General features: G+C 39.2%; 3 protein-coding genes across 8 annotated transcripts; 2 read left to right on the forward strand and 1 right to left on the reverse strand.

The window, feature by feature from the left end:
• The first annotated feature begins 313 nt into the window (after nt 1–313).
• On the forward strand, nt 314–5,887 carry LOC139287435 (vacuolar protein sorting-associated protein 4B-like). The gene is made up of 11 exons (XM_070908456.1): nt 314–491; nt 884–995; nt 1,100–1,244; nt 2,024–2,082; nt 2,183–2,302; nt 2,380–2,536; nt 2,632–2,780; nt 2,861–2,942; nt 3,474–3,693; nt 4,475–4,615; nt 4,704–5,887. The coding sequence occupies exons 1-11, from the start codon at nt 471–473 to the stop codon at nt 4,803–4,805; spliced, it is 1,308 nt and encodes a 435-aa protein (XP_070764557.1). The 5' UTR covers nt 314–470; the 3' UTR covers nt 4,806–5,887.
• Nucleotides 5,888–5,953: 66 nt separating this feature from the next.
• Nucleotides 5,954–10,168, reverse strand: plekhb2 (pleckstrin homology domain containing, family B (evectins) member 2). The gene is made up of 8 exons (XM_070908776.1): nt 10,085–10,168; nt 9,274–9,324; nt 8,974–9,126; nt 8,760–8,862; nt 8,542–8,581; nt 8,106–8,192; nt 7,748–7,865; nt 5,954–7,424 (listed from the first exon to the last, which is right to left on the reverse strand). Exons 2-8 carry the CDS (start codon nt 9,308–9,310, stop codon nt 7,288–7,290), a joined length of 675 nt encoding a protein of 224 aa, XP_070764877.1. The 5' UTR covers nt 9,311–9,324; nt 10,085–10,168; the 3' UTR covers nt 5,954–7,287.
• A 299-nt stretch (nt 10,169–10,467) lies between these two features.
• On the forward strand, nt 10,468–14,377 carry ing5a (inhibitor of growth family, member 5a). 6 transcript variants are annotated; one of them, XM_070908735.1, is made up of 8 exons: nt 10,468–11,055; nt 12,367–12,438; nt 12,974–13,140; nt 13,340–13,455; nt 13,565–13,679; nt 13,850–13,951; nt 14,065–14,126; nt 14,283–14,377. In XM_070908735.1, exons 1-8 carry the CDS (start codon nt 11,019–11,021, stop codon nt 14,320–14,322), a joined length of 711 nt encoding a protein of 236 aa, XP_070764836.1. In that variant the 5' UTR covers nt 10,468–11,018; the 3' UTR covers nt 14,323–14,377. The 6 variants fall into 6 exon arrangements, with proteins under 6 accessions (XP_070764836.1, XP_070764833.1, XP_070764831.1 ...); XM_070908732.1 differs by having other exon boundaries at nt 13,340–13,451; nt 13,543–13,679; XM_070908730.1 differs by having other exon boundaries at nt 13,340–13,451; nt 13,543–13,642; nt 13,816–13,951.
• Nucleotides 14,378–14,872: the final 495 nt, after the last annotated feature.

Here is a 14,872-nt window from a genome sequence, read left to right on the forward strand (position 1 = left end):
TTTAATAATGAGATAATAAACATACTACATATTGTAGTAACAATATAATTTAGTCATTATGACATAACAATCACTAGAGGTCCGTTTTATTAGATGTAAACCTTTCAGACACTAACTTGTATTGTTGTTGAATTAATTTAATTTACGTGTTTTCTGCAAAGTAAAATAATTCTAAATATTTACATGCATGCAGTTACCTTGAATGAGTGTGTCTGTTTTCAAAGGCGTGACTGAGATATCTCCCCGCAGCAACTGATGAAGATGACAATAACATTGTCACGTGACCACCGCGGAAGTGACAGTCAACTTTTTGTTGATGCGGAAGAGAGACAAAAACTTTCAGGATGTTTCGCGATTGAAGTTGTTCTAAAGTCAAACACAAGTAGCAGCTAACAGCAACTAACAAAAAAGCGGGTTTATATTTTTATCTGAAGCGACAGACGAAAGTTTGACCGACGTATCAGAACCTGATGGCTGGTGGTAATTTACAGGTGAGTGACAAACTTATGAAGCTAGCTAACGTCGCCTTGTTATATAAGGCTAATTTGTCCTCAGGAGAGACGTTAACAGTTCGGCTTTTTTAATGAACGAGCAACATGTCTTTTAATCATGTTAAATAATTATTCAGTGAGTATTAATTAATGTTTTCCCAACATTTACAAGAGCACTATTACAAAATAGAAAGCATAAACACCAGCCAAAAAGATTTTCCACAACCTGGCAACCCAAAAGTTGTTTGTATGATTAGCTTCTTAACATAACGCATGTGTAAATTAATTTTAAACACTGTAGTTACTACTTATAAACCTTTTAAAATGAGCCTTATTACAAGTACAAGGTGGTTTCCTAAATCCTTCTTTTTCATGTTGTCTGTGGTTCTCAGAAAGCTATAAATCTCGCCACCAAAGCTGCAGAGGAGGACAAAGCCAAAAACTATGAAGACGCCCTCAGACATTATCAGGATGCAGTGCAATACTTCCTTCACGTTGTCAAGTGTAAGGAGCATGACCTGTGACTCCTTGTGATATTTGTGTGATTTGTATTGTTTAAAGTACACATGTATTTAACACAGCTCCTACGCTACTTTACTGTGTTGCAGATGAGGCGCAGGGTGAACGAGCGGTACAGAGCATCAGGGCCAAGTGTGCAGACTACCTGGACAGAGCCGAGCAGCTGAAGGAATATCTGAAGAAGAAGGAGAAGAGTCCTCCGGCCAAACCTGTCAAAGAGTCTGATGACAAGGGGTGAGACTCATCACTAGGACTGGACTGAGTCAGTATCCCACTAGTGGTTGGGGTACTGACTTTCTTCAGCACTTTACATTTAAATTAAAGGCTCATGAGGTGCCATTTTCTACAGTATACCTGGAGGTTTGTTCTACTGGTCCCGTAATTTTGTAATACAAATCTATGTAATTTGGTGCTAATTATGAGCATTATAAAACATTTGCATAGCCGATTTTTGCTGGCACATTGCTGCGTTTCTTGGTGCTGTAGATCAGTGGAATAATGTGAAACCATTGGCAGGAAAGTGTATCATGTCATGCATGAGACAAGCAAAACAGGAACCATCTCAAAAACATTACCCCATAGGACTACTACTACTTGTCCAAAACTCTACAGAGTACCTTTAAGCAAGTTGTGTATTTCTAAAAGACTTTGCTTGAAAAGACTGCTGAAATCTTAATCACTGGAATAACTGACATTTAAACCCATATAAACAGTTATTTATTATTGGAAACGCTACACTCAAGATTTGTTGAAATATTTGCCTCCCTGGAGACAAATGTAACATTTTTGCATGTTTCAGTTACTGGAAATAATTTAACTGAAAGTGTACCAAATTAACACTGTCTCCACTTTCCCCATAACTAGCCTTTTTCAGGAACCTTCCTGAAGAATTAGCAGTTTCGTATCAGTTTATTTTTAAAGAAATGATGAGGACAATCAAGTGTTAAAAAAACAAAAATCATAGTTCACTGTTAAATAAAGTGTCAATAAATAACACTTCAGGGATATTTCAGGGATGAAAGTGGTGAAGGGGACGACGCAGAGAAAAAGAAGTTTGAAAATCAACTCTCAGGTGAATGACATTTAGCCACATCATTATCATTGCATGACATTTCAGAATAGAATTCATGCTTCGATCTATGAAGTGTTTATCAAACCCATCTCTTTTGCAGGTGCCATTGTCATGGAAAAGCCGAACATTAAGTGGAACGATGTAGCTGGACTTGAGGGAGCCAAAGAAGCCTTAAAGGAAGCTGTGATCCTGCCCATCAAATTCCCTCATCTGTTCACAGGTACTGAAAACAAGAGCAACAACTTTAAACCTCCTGAAAATGAAAAGTATTTGGTAATACCGTATCTATTTGTGTAGGAAAACGAACTCCTTGGCGGGGGATCCTTCTGTTTGGCCCTCCAGGAACAGGGAAATCCTACCTGGCCAAGGCGGTAGCCACAGAAGCCAACAACTCCACCTTCTTCTCCATCTCCTCCTCCGACCTCGTGTCCAAGTGGTTGGGGGAAAGTGAGAAGTGAGGCCCAGGTTCTTTACATAATGATAAAACCGGGAGTATGCTAAACTGACAATAAAACATGTATTGTTTCTCCACCCTGTGTTTCTCTCCAGGTTGGTGAAGAGCCTGTTCACTTTAGCCCGAGAACACAAGCCATCTATCATTTTCATCGACGAGATCGACTCCCTCTGTGGCTCCAGGAGCGAGAACGAGAGTGAAGCTGCGCGCCGAATCAAGACCGAGTTCCTCGTTCAGATGCAGGGTGAGCGAGAAGAGAGAACCTGAATATCTGAATAGCAGTGTTTTGTTGATGAAGTGTAAGAAATGTCCTTCTCCTCTCAGGTGTTGGAAATGATAATGATGGAATCCTGGTCCTGGGAGCCACAAATATACCGTGGACACTGGACTCAGCAATCAGGAGAAGGTTAGCTTAACTTACTTAACAAAACGTTAGCATGCTAACACGCTAAACTCAGATGGTAAACATGGTGAACATTACTTGCTAGACATCAACATGTTAGGATGCTGATGTTAGCATTTAGCTCAGTACAGTGCAGCCTAATGGAGCTGCTAGCATGGCTGTAGACTGTTCTGTTATTCAGAGAAAATGAAGCTAGCATGAGCGTTGTGATGTACTGTAAATCAAACTCTGGCAAAGTAACTGATGATCCAGTTTCATCACTAGAAATAACGCAATATTTCAGTACTGTTACACTCAGGTTGTTAACATGTGACCTGGAAACAACGATTAATATCCAGTAAAAGTTTGGAAAGGCTTGTCTACATGCAGTTGTCCAACAGTTCTGGTCATGTTTGCTGCTTTGAACTAATATTTTTCTGGTGAAACTGGGATTGAAAGAAAAGGTCTGGCACAACAACTCTCACGTCTTTCACTCATCTCTTGCCACTGGAAAAGATGAAAGTGCTGCCTGATTGAATCTTTTGTCTGTCTTAGGTTCGAAAAGCGAATCTACATTCCTCTGCCCGAGGAGCATGCCCGCTCCTTCATGTTCAAACTGCATCTGGGCTCCACCCCCAACGACCTGACCGAGGCGGACTTCATCACTCTGGGCAAGAAGACAGAGGGCTACTCTGGGGCGGACGTCAGTATTATCGTCAGGGACGCCCTCATGCAGCCTGTCAGGAAGGTTCAGTCAGCCACTCACTTCAAAAAGGTACAAACACAGTAACTGTTCACCTGTGTGACAAAAAGTCTTTTGGGAAGCCAGTAGGAATATATTCTTCCAAAAGAAGAAGTCTCAACAGCCACTGGATTGATTGCATTGAAATTTGGTACAAATATTCATGTCCCCCTCAGAATAACTTCACTAACGTTTGTTTATGACTAAATGCCTACAAAATGGATGACATTCCCATCTGCCTCAGTTGTACTTTGTGTTAAGCGCTAATTAGCAAATGTTAGCATGCTAACACAAAATGAGATGCTAAACATCAGCATATTTGCCTTCTCATTGTGAGCAAATCAGCATGCTGTGGACAACTAGGCTACATAAAAAGGTTGTATTCTTTAATATAGCCTATATTTATATATGTATGTATATATATTATAATATATAATTGGCAAATGTTAGCATGCTAACACATTCAACTAAGATGGTGAACGTGGTAAAAATGATACCTGCTGAACATAAGTATGTTAGCATTGTCATTGTGAGCGTGTTAGCATTTAATTCAAAGCACCGCTGTGTGCCTTATTCTTGTTTATTAATCACAGCAATTATCTCCATCACTGTTGTTGGGGATTTTAAGTACAACTTATCAATATGTACAATAAAATACATTGTAAAGAGATAATAAATATCAACTTCTGTGCACATACTTGGAACAGTTACTGCACTGCCTGAACAATGGGAGGCACTAAATAGACATCATTCAAGCTTGCCATGCTTCTATGTGTCCTTCTGTCCGTCCACACACAAACACACACTAATTAAGGTTCGCGGGTCATCATGGAACAATCCCAGCCTTGTGGTGGAGGACCTCCTGACTCCGTGTTCACCGGGTGATCCCAACGCTATAGAGATGACGTGGGCGGATGTTCCCGGGGAGAAACTTCTAGAGCCAGTCGTGTGCATGGTGAGAAAAGGAAAATATGTGCATAAACAGTAATCAATAATCAGCGTTAATGCTCAACAGTGTGACCTCTCTGATATTTTCCGTGCAGGCCGACATGCTGAGGTCACTGACGAACACCAAGCCCACAGTGAATGAGCAGGACTTAGAGAAGCTGACGAAGTTTACAGAAGATTTTGGTCAAGAAGGCTAATAATACTCACACTCTACTCATTAACACGACTGCAACTAACAATTATTTTCACTGTCGGTTACGCTTTTGATTATTCGATTAATCTTTTGGTCTATAAAGTGTCTAAAATGGTGGAAAATGTCCATCACAAGTTGGTAGGTTTCTTAGTCTGAGTTAGAAGTAAATATTGCAATGTGAAGCAACAGAAAAGCAAGCTAATATCAAGGTTTCAGTTGCTGTAACAGCTAATGTTTGCTGTTGTTACAGGAGAATTGACTAAAAAGATTAATGGATGATCAAAATCTTAATTGATGACTTTTTTTGTCAAGCGCCTAATCAATTAATCAACTGTTTCAGCACAATTTATCGCTAATTTAACAATCCACTGAGGCTCATGTTTACATCTACACATTTGTAAGGTTTCATATTTCTTTTCCTTGTTGATACTATTTCACGTCTTAAACCAAAGTTGTTGTTTTTTTAGAAAAACGTACAGTAGATGGTGCTGCTACAGTGGATAAATTACATTTTCAACACAACATACCTCTTAATATAGTCTAAGGGGGCTTATATGATGCTGAACAGAATAAGTTTCAGGGTTGGCTTTTATAAATGGAAATTTATATTATAAAATGTGTGAATGCTCACTCTTTTAAACATGTAAACAACTTTTTTACTGATTTCACTACATACAAAGTTGTAATTACTAGCTTCAAAGGGCCTTCTGGGTTTCTACAGTTACTGAATTTTACAGGAAACATTATAATAATATATATAATAATGCTTTGAAAAGTATTTCTAAATTCTGATCGACTTTGGACAGTGAACTATGTATATACACACAATTTCTACGCTTCTATAGTTTCAACTTTCCGACTTCAACTTTCGGTTACTGTATGTTCTGAATTACTTATAGATCCTGTCAGTATGCTCACTGGGATTTATGTCTTTATTTAAGAGTTTTTTTGGGGCGTTAAAGAAGTGACTTATTGGTTACATAAATAAAACTTGTTAAGGTGATCATTTGCACTTTTGTTGTATCCTACATGACATGTTCTGTGAACAAAAGTCTCAGGGTTAAATAAACAACACAAAACAAGAAACCAGGAGTCCTTATTAACTTTGTGAATATATTTAATTGTTAAAATACATCTCTTACTTAACTGTCATATATTTTTACTTTAAATGCAGGGTAGATAATAATTTAATTAGTACATTTGATAAAGACAAATATAACGGGTTAATTTCACATCTTTAAACAATTTAAGACCTGTAGAAAAATGACATCAATGTTACGACGCTCGCACAAGCTGATCATTTGCTACAATGAAATAATGTGGAAATAGAAGTCTTACACGTCTTCTGTTAGTGTCATTAATAAAGATATGCAGTGTCTTTGTTTGAAATGCCGGACCAAAATGGTTTCTATTGAGCAGAAGTTGCTAATTCAAAGTGAATAAATAATGGAAAAATCTGACAATATTCAAGTCATTTGGAGTGAAAAAGAAAAGTCCAATTTTAATTGAAATGGAACTTAATCTCAAGAGACGGATCAACCTGATTGGTATTTGTGAATACTGCACCGAGGGTACTGACACGAAAACTAAAATATCAACTCAAACACAATTCAAATGAAATGAAAAGTAGGATTCAGCAGCTGCAAATTAAAGAAAATGACCAAAAATAATGCATGCAAATATGAATGACATCCCTTTTCACTTTAAAGCACATCATGCAGATGCCAGTGTTTCCTCATGTATAACACTTATTTGTGGTGATGACAAGGGACATCAGGGACATCCATCACAACCAGATTCCACCAAACGGGTACCTCAAAATGCTACAACATAAGTCATTATTGCTTTGTGTTTGTATGTGTGTGTGTGTGTGTGTGTTTGCGTTTGCATTTGCACTCCTCTTTACACAACTCTCATCTAGCCAGCCTCCACCACAAATAACCTGAGGAGCTGAGGAAACACTGCATATTCAAAACCAAAACAAGTAATACATGTAAGACAAAGTAAAGATACAGTACACAGAGATGAACACAAAACCTGTAGAAAAACAAACAACACCAATTCATGGATATTAAGGTAATTTTGCAAATATAAAGGACAAATGTTCTCCATGAAACAGAAACTTGAAAAACAGTGAGAGGACCTGAAATGTACATAAGAGGAGTAACGTGTTTCCTGTCATTTAAATAACTCTTAAAAGTGAGTAATTGTTGTATTTTTTGGTTAAGAACATTCATATTCAGACAACACAAAGTGGGTGGGGAAACTGCCACACGGGGCATATGAGAAAGTGCTAACAGTATTTACTGTATATATAGGACACATACGGAGTAATTCACTGCCCATCACAATCATGCTTCATAGATGGAAGTAGCCCAACCGACACATTTCACTCCAACTCATGTAATGGCACAGAGAAGAAGCCAAATGCTGCAAATACGGGATGGGGGGGGGGCTGTGCTAGTAGATGTGCGTTAATCAAGACACTAGAACACGGAAAAGAGGGAGCCAAGTGCCAAACCAGTCGCTGCTCCAGCCAGCATGCCCAAAGCCACGTCTCCTCCGTCGTCACGCTGGCGTTCCCGAAGAACAACATGGTTCACTCCAGGAGCAGCGTACCCACCTGGGAACAACAACAACTCTGTAGTTAATTTACTGATAGGTAGTATGTACTCATGTCTTTTTTATCGTAGAATAAAACGTGGAAATCTCTTAAACTTGTGTTAACCACGAACCTCATTTCAGGCATCTAACCAAAACCTCATTAAAAAAAGACATTGACTTTGAGACAAGGGAACCGTAAGTGAAAACTAATTTCCTGGTTTTCTCATCTTAGCTCAAAACACTGCTGTGCCTAGATACAGCATCACAGAGCTGCTAGCATGGCTGTAGACTCTTGGTTTTGTTTGACAAATGAAATGAGGATTGAAATGTGCAGTTCTTTACCTTGGTACTGATAAGGATAAGCTACAGCGTAGGGCTGCCCATCAGCGGAGTATACAATCTGTGTAGCATGCGGTGGAGGTGCAACATAGTCTCCATACGGACCCGGGGCATAAACCTGCTGAATAATGACAGACAAAAAGACTATAAAGACTCTGTTGATCCTCCGCGGGATGCCAGCACTAGCAAGCGGGTAACAATCAGAGATTTACAGAACTGAGTTTGACCAATTTATTGAGGAAAAGAAAATAATATTGACGCCTTAAAAAGGAAACATGTACATTGTCAGTAGCTTTTTTTTTAATTAATAAAACTTTTAACTTTTAACTGTAGTCATATGCGTACTGTTTATGCCTTTTACCTGAGGTGGCGGAGCATATTCTGAGTAGGGGGGAGGAGCAGATGCCATCACTTCCTGTGCAAAGCCGACCTGAGGAGTAGCGACCACCTAAAATAAAAAAATAAATAAAAAACACAAATGAGGCCACCAACAAAACTGAGGTACATGACGTTTGGAAAAATGGAAACACAAGAGAAAAAAGTTCTTTCTACTGCATTGAGGTCACCATCATAGATAAATAATGAAATATACGAGAAAGAAAAGAAATATCTCTGATATGTATGTCTGCTTTAAGCCTGTCTTAGATCGTGGAAATAATATTTTCTAATAAGTCACAGCTTATTTATTTAATAAGACGGATAAAGATAGACAGGCTGATTTTACAACAACTTCCTATTCTTATTTTGAAAAAAACAAAAACAAAACTCAAGTAATTTAAGGTGTAGCAGAATCTCACCGCATTAATTCTGGCATCCTGAAGTGCCATGGTCCATGCCCTGCAACACAAAGTGGAAACCATGATATCCTGGACGTGAAATAATGTCTATTCTAAAAATATGAACACAGAATATTTAAAACTACAACATTCAACTTCACCAACACCGAAACAAGAGAGAGAGGCCAAAATAATTCATCAAATTGATATAATGACTCAGGATGTATGTGTTTTCTTACAGAGCATCATCTGCACTGTCCGCACACAGGCTGATAACCCGTCCATCTCTACACACTATCTGGAGCAAGGCATCACGCATCTTCCCCTCCGGTGGATTCAGCTCTGAGAAATAGACAATTAGAGATGTGATGCGTTTAAACAAATATGAACAAAAGTTGGTTGATACTGTAAGTGTGAGCCAATGACATGCTAATGCAACAGATGACAAAGCACCTTGACATGCACCGGAGTTGCGTATGTTAATGCAGTCGACCCTCATGTGGATGTTATCCTCCATGTCACGCCGTTGTTGATCATTATAGAACACAAGTCGTCCGTCAGACCACAAGTCAAACCAGTTTCTTTTCCACCGACGCAGTATGGTACCTTTTAATGAAAACATGCTACAGTCAGGTTCAATCCAAACTGAATTCATTTATACAGGATTTCATGTCAAATGACACAGCATCTTTACAGTCTGGATTTTAGGCAATACTTATTAATAGACTATTAACACTATGAATGAGTACTCACTTTGTCTATGGAGCCAACCACTCTTTACCATAGCCATCTTAGAGGCAACACCTACAACAATAAAATACATATACATCAGTCAGTATCTGTGAGCTATGACACAAACTATGACTTGGTGACTGGGCGTGGAATAGCCAAACACACCTCGTGACTATTAGCACTACTAGCATAAGTCTACAACGACACTTTCACAACACAGACAGAAAACAATAAAAAAAAGTGAGCACAGTTGTCTCCTTTACAGATGAGAGTTTATTGACTTACAGATTAAAAAGCCAACACATCTGCTTATCAGGAGATTTAACTTTGCAACTTAAAATGAACTAATGAACAGACACGTTTGACTCCATATGGTTATTAATTACACCGTTAATAGAGGCTAACGTTAGATAATTGTCAGTGCCAGGACTTTAATTGGCTAGTCGGTCAGTTGTTTTAGGTTTCACTATACGTTAGCTAGCTAACGGTAACAGATAATGGCTTCAAGTGACAATAGGCCAGTTGTGAATAGGTCATCCTCATTTCTTATTAATACAAGTTGGAAAGGAGAGAAAGTGGGGAATACTGGTAATTAACAAGCAAATAACAAGTTATTATTTTGTGTTTCCTCTCTGATACCACACGCAATCGAAGTTAGGTAGCAGTAACTAACGTTGTTCGTGTATATATATATGTATAACGTTACATATCAGTAGCGAGCTGACCAACTAATTCACAGTGTTCATAGTAAGCTAAAACACAGAAAGTGGTCCTTATAACAAAGGATAAAATATATTGATTGGTAAAGGCACTGTGTAATTTGATTACTTACTTTAATATTCGTATGTTTTCAGAAAAGATGAGGTCTTTCGTGGGGATACAGGAAACACGGAAGTGAGATGCACAAAAAGGTACGATGTCCTCCTTGGAGTCAAAAAGCTTGACCAAATAAGACGACTGGACGCAGCCTGTAGACGGTCGTTATTTCCTCTTCGATAGTTTCCGTTAGCCCCGCCCACAGAGCATCTTCACGAGCGTTCAGTCTCTTTGGAGAGGGAGGCGTTTGTTTTGAATGACGTAACCTATCAGCTGACAGCGTTGGAAAGCGCTAACAAACGCAGCCAGGGCGCGCTCGATTCGTGTCTTCTCTTTGGGCTCACACCGTGGGCTGGCTATGTGTCCAATATGGTTTATACCGAAAGAGAATGGACTGGAGCCATCAAATTATTATTTGATATAGTTGCTTTGGGGTTGCGAATGTAGCCAAATGCCTTTTGGGTTATCTTTTCCAGGGTGAAATAGATGTTTTGTCAGGTGAATTAAAGTACATACTGAGACGGGATAGATGTATTGAATTGAATCAAGTTATTATGGTAGTAAGCAGTGGAACGAAAACAATGGGTAGATATTTTACTGGGGTAGATGGATTGATTTGATGCCAGTTTTATTTGATTTCTGCATTATGAGACTTGCACACAACCGCCGCACACGCCGCTATCCGCTGCGCATGCGAGTCACAAGCTCACAGGCAGAAAAGTTGTATCCAGTACGGATTCCGAGTGCATGTGTGCTGGAGGGAAACTGATTCTGTCTAACTGCAGTAGTGAGAGTGGTTTCGCTGTCGCCCGGAGAAGCCCACGACTGCAGCAGAATCAAACATATCCAAGCCACTGTCCAACGGGCAAGCTAGGGTTATAAAACAAGCCCTCCGGCCAACAGTTTGAGAGCTAACGACAATAACGCAGAAGCTAAATAGCTAACCTGAAATGGCGACGGCAATATACTTGGAACATTACCTTGACAGTGAGTATCTGGGGATACACAGTACTGGTACTAAGGATTTTAACATCTTACGACTGTTTGGGGTTTAATTTTATTACATCGAAGACTGTTTGCTTGGCGGGTGACTGGCAGATAGTATTACAGTGCGTTAGCAACTAGCTGTTAGGTCACTAGCTCGCTGGCTAACTGATTAGCATAGCGGTAAAGCCTTTGGAGGAATAAAGTTGGGCAAACTCTCCATGTATGATGCTAAACGCACTCACAGATGCTAATGAAACCATTGGCTCAAACATTTAACAGAGTTAACGGTTTGTAGCTAGTTAGCGGTTGGCGTCCGTATCGTGGTCTATCACATAGCAGTTAGCAGCTAACTAGGTGACTAGCGACTAGCAATGATTATAGAAGTTTCTTCAAAGTGTTACTGTCATACTCAACATCGTAAAACTTTTGAATTATGTCCATGTCGGTCAACATTTGTGTTTGCATTAGGATGGCAGATATCGTGTATTTGCAACCTGTTGGTAAGCGCGTTTCCCATAACCAGTTATGCGCCGGGGCGGGGTATTTGAAATGCGTCACATACTGTAACGTAATGCGCACAAGCGTTGACACACTTTGAGAGGTTGGACAATATTATTATGCGCTGGAGCCAGTTCACCAAATTCTCCTTTTGTCATAAATGTCATTCTTACCATGGTATATTTCAGTACTTAAGGGCATCAAAGGCACTTTATACAGACATCCCAAAGCAGCCCGTGTATCCTGAGCTTACTGGTAGCGTATGATCGATAGGAAGACACTGCTATCGTAAACCAAATGCTTGTTGAACGTAAATGATGGTGGCTGCCTGGCAAGCATGCATTTATTGTGATTGCAAGGCACCTAAAGAGACTCTTCACACTGCTTTTTAAAAAGTGGTATATTTCGACATTTTATTTGAAATTCTAATGCATTGAATTTATTTCTGTTCAATTGTATTATTTTATAATTTAGTTCATGGCCAATAGTTTTCAATTAATCTTATAATATCCTCCACCCATAGCCTTGTGTTTTCGTCGCTGCACAAATTCAACCGTGTGATGAACTAAAAGAGGTTTAAAAGCTACATTGGGTGGTTTTATCACTGAGTGACCTATTCATGTCACACAGTCATTGGATTTGATGTTATTATCACAGAGATCGATAGAAGATGATGATAGAAGATGGGCTATAGTAACAACACCCATAAACATTAGTTGAATTTTACCTGGAGTGACACATCGATGAAGTGGATAAATAAGTGCAGTGTAAAGATGGAATGTCTCACTCATACTTTGTCAATCTCCTCTCTAGGTATTGAAAACCTACCATGTGAGCTACAGAGAAACTTTACTTTGATGCGGGACCTGGACAACAGGACTGAAGGTGATAATTTAATCTCAATCTTAATTTATTATCATCCAATACCCCTACAAATGTTATAATTTATTTAGCCTGATTAGACCTCTTCTCAGGTCAGTGTGGGCGTGCACAGACTGAGTTTGATTTCCGTCATCTTGACTTACACTATGATTTTTAAAAGTTAATGAAGTTTGTTGACTTAATGTAATTCCCCTGTATAGCACCAGCCAGCACCAACCTGAGCAACATTCTAATGGAGCTTTTTCATGGCTGATATTGTGATTTGTCATTGCCACGGGTTTAACCAATAACATTAACAATGGCTCAGTTCCTTCCTTCCTCTGTCCAAAAAACCAGGCCACTGAGCCAGCATGTGCAATATCAGGACGTTGGAACTGGCTCACCTAAATTGCTATTAAGTACATGTTTGCTGTGGAAGAATATCTATTAGCTGCAATAACTGGAAACATCTGAGTAGCTGTGCAGGGCCTCTACGTGTAGCACTCTTTTGTTGTACCGTTCACCATTTTCCAGCACTAATAATCCTGTTGTTGTGCAGAAAAGAAAGGAGAGATTGACAAACTGGCTGAAGAGTATATCGCGAATGTGAAGAACCTGGCCTCAGAACAGAGAGTGGAACACCTGCAGAAGATCCAAAATGCCTACAGCAAGTGCAAAGAGTTCAGTGATGACAAAGTCCAGCTTGCAATGCAGACATATGAAATGGTCAGTCCAGAACAGACCTACCGGTGTTTGTCACTTGTTCATTCTATGTGTTTCTTGTCACTGTTATCTGGTTTTGGTATTATAAGTTTTGTACAGGCAACATGTTGAAAACAAGTGTTTTAAGTCACACAGTCTCTTTCTTATTAGCAAGTGAAACTATACACGCGGTCAGGCTCTAATCTACATCCTTACACTGCAGGTGGACAAACATATCCGCAGACTGGATGCAGATCTGGCGCGGTTTGAGAATGAGCTGAAGGAGAAACTGGAAGTGAGCGGCTACGAAAGTACAGAGGGAAGAGGGCTGAAAAGTAAGTTTGAGCAACTTGGAGGCTTTCATCATGAGACATTGCAGATTGCACCAAATTGATGCACATCTATAAATGTAAATGTTTTCCACAGAGGGTGAGTCCCGGGGGCTGAGGGAGAAGCGAGGCTCCAGAGGAAGAGGAAGGAAAGGTTCTGATGAAGATTCTCCCAGAAAGAAAAAGATAAAGAACAGGTATCTTTTACCAGATGGTAGCTTCCAGACTCGGCACTACACATTTGTATCAGACCTGAAAACCCTGTATTATTCATTCCAATGTTAATTCAGATTACCAATGACTCATTAATCTACCGCCTATTTAATCACGTTTCGTTCTAATCATGCTCTGTATTATGTTGGACTTGTAGCCCAGACTTGAGTGATGCTCTCCTGCCTATGCAACCATCAGACGTTTTGGACATGCCAGTTGATCCCAATGAGCCTACGTACTGCCTGTGCCATCAGGTGTCATATGGAGAGATGATTGGATGTGATAACCCAGATGTAGGTTTTCCCAGCATTGCTTTTTTGCTAAAATTAGACGAAGTTTCTTGATTATCAGAACTTTGACTGCCTGTTTCACCTTTTAGATGCCTAATACTGACATTGTTTTTCAGTGTCCGATTGAGTGGTTTCACTTTGCTTGTGTTGATCTCGCATCCAAACCCAAAGGAAAATGGTAAGGACTTTGAATCTGTTCGAAGGATTTTAACCTAGAGTTGTTTTATAAAGATATTATTATTATTATTATTATTATTATTATTATTAATGCAGATACGTCATGATTGTCCTGTGCCTTAACATCTTTTCCCCTCCCCTCTCTCAAATCTCTCAGGTTTTGTCCGAGGTGCACCCAAGACAGAAAGAAGAAATGAGATTTCTTTCTTTCAGAAATACTTAACAAATGTATGTATTTTTGGTGTAGTTTAATAGTGTAATATATATATATATATATATATATATTTCAGTTCCTATAACTCTCCATAGAAATGGTGGGTCATACAGCTTTTTTAAAGGCCTTATCCGGATTTGGAGTATAGCTACACTTGGCACCATTAGACCCCCTCTATTGGCGTTACTACTGTATGTCTGTGTCATTGGGTTTAAGACAGCTGTCTCTGTCCAATAGCTTTAAAATAATGAATTCACCTGTGTGTTATTTGTGTACTATGGTTAAATTAGTCTTGGCAGTGGAGTTAAAAGTTGCACAAGTGATTACCAATCAGAAAAGTCCTTCCTCTCAAGTCATATAGTGTATATATTGTCATTACTAACATACTCAGAAATCCTGGATTGTGGCTTTAGCATACTTGAAATTTCAATTTTATAAAGATCTATTTTTTAAACAAATTAAGAGCCTGCTGAGAATTTTACAATTTTAAGCACCTAAATCCTTACCGAATTTTGGTGGTAAAAGGAGTTATG

The sequence above is a fragment of the Enoplosus armatus genome, chromosome 7, assembly GCF_043641665.1.
Source record: "Enoplosus armatus isolate fEnoArm2 chromosome 7, fEnoArm2.hap1, whole genome shotgun sequence".
Lineage (NCBI taxonomy): Eukaryota > Metazoa > Chordata > Actinopteri > Centrarchiformes > Enoplosidae > Enoplosus > Enoplosus armatus.

What these genes read in the sequence shown, in the direction of transcription:
- LOC139287435 (XM_070908456.1), top strand. Translation starts at nt 471, where the DNA reads ATGGCTGGTGGTAATTTACAG. An exon ending in AAAGAGTCTGATGACAAGGG is followed by an intron (nt 1,245 to 2,023) that starts GTGAGACTCATC and finishes GGGATATTTCAG; the next exon opens with GGATGAAAGTGGTGAAGGGG. An exon ending in CAGCCACTCACTTCAAAAAG is followed by an intron (nt 3,694 to 4,474) that starts GTACAAACACAG and finishes ACACTAATTAAG; the next exon opens with GTTCGCGGGTCATCATGGAA.
- ing5a (XM_070908731.1), top strand. Translation starts at nt 11,019, where the DNA reads ATGGCGACGGCAATATACTTGGAACATTACCTTGACA. An exon ending in AGAGGGAAGAGGGCTGAAAA is followed by an intron (nt 13,452 to 13,542) that starts GTAAGTTTGAGC and finishes TGTTTTCCACAG; the next exon opens with AGGGTGAGTCCCGGGGGCTG. An exon ending in TTGGATGTGATAACCCAGAT is followed by an intron (nt 13,952 to 14,064) that starts GTAGGTTTTCCC and finishes ATTGTTTTTCAG; the next exon opens with TGTCCGATTGAGTGGTTTCA.
- plekhb2 (XM_070908776.1), bottom strand. Translation starts at nt 9,310, where the DNA reads ATGGCTATGGTAAAGAGTGGTTGGCTCCATAGACAAA. An exon ending in GACAGTGCAGATGATGCTCT is followed by an intron (nt 8,582 to 8,759) that starts GTAAGAAAACAC and finishes TTTGTGTTGCAG; the next exon opens with GGCATGGACCATGGCACTTC. An exon ending in TTATCCTTATCAGTACCAAG is followed by an intron (nt 7,425 to 7,747) that starts GTAAAGAACTGC and finishes TGTTGTTCCCAG; the next exon opens with GTGGGTACGCTGCTCCTGGA.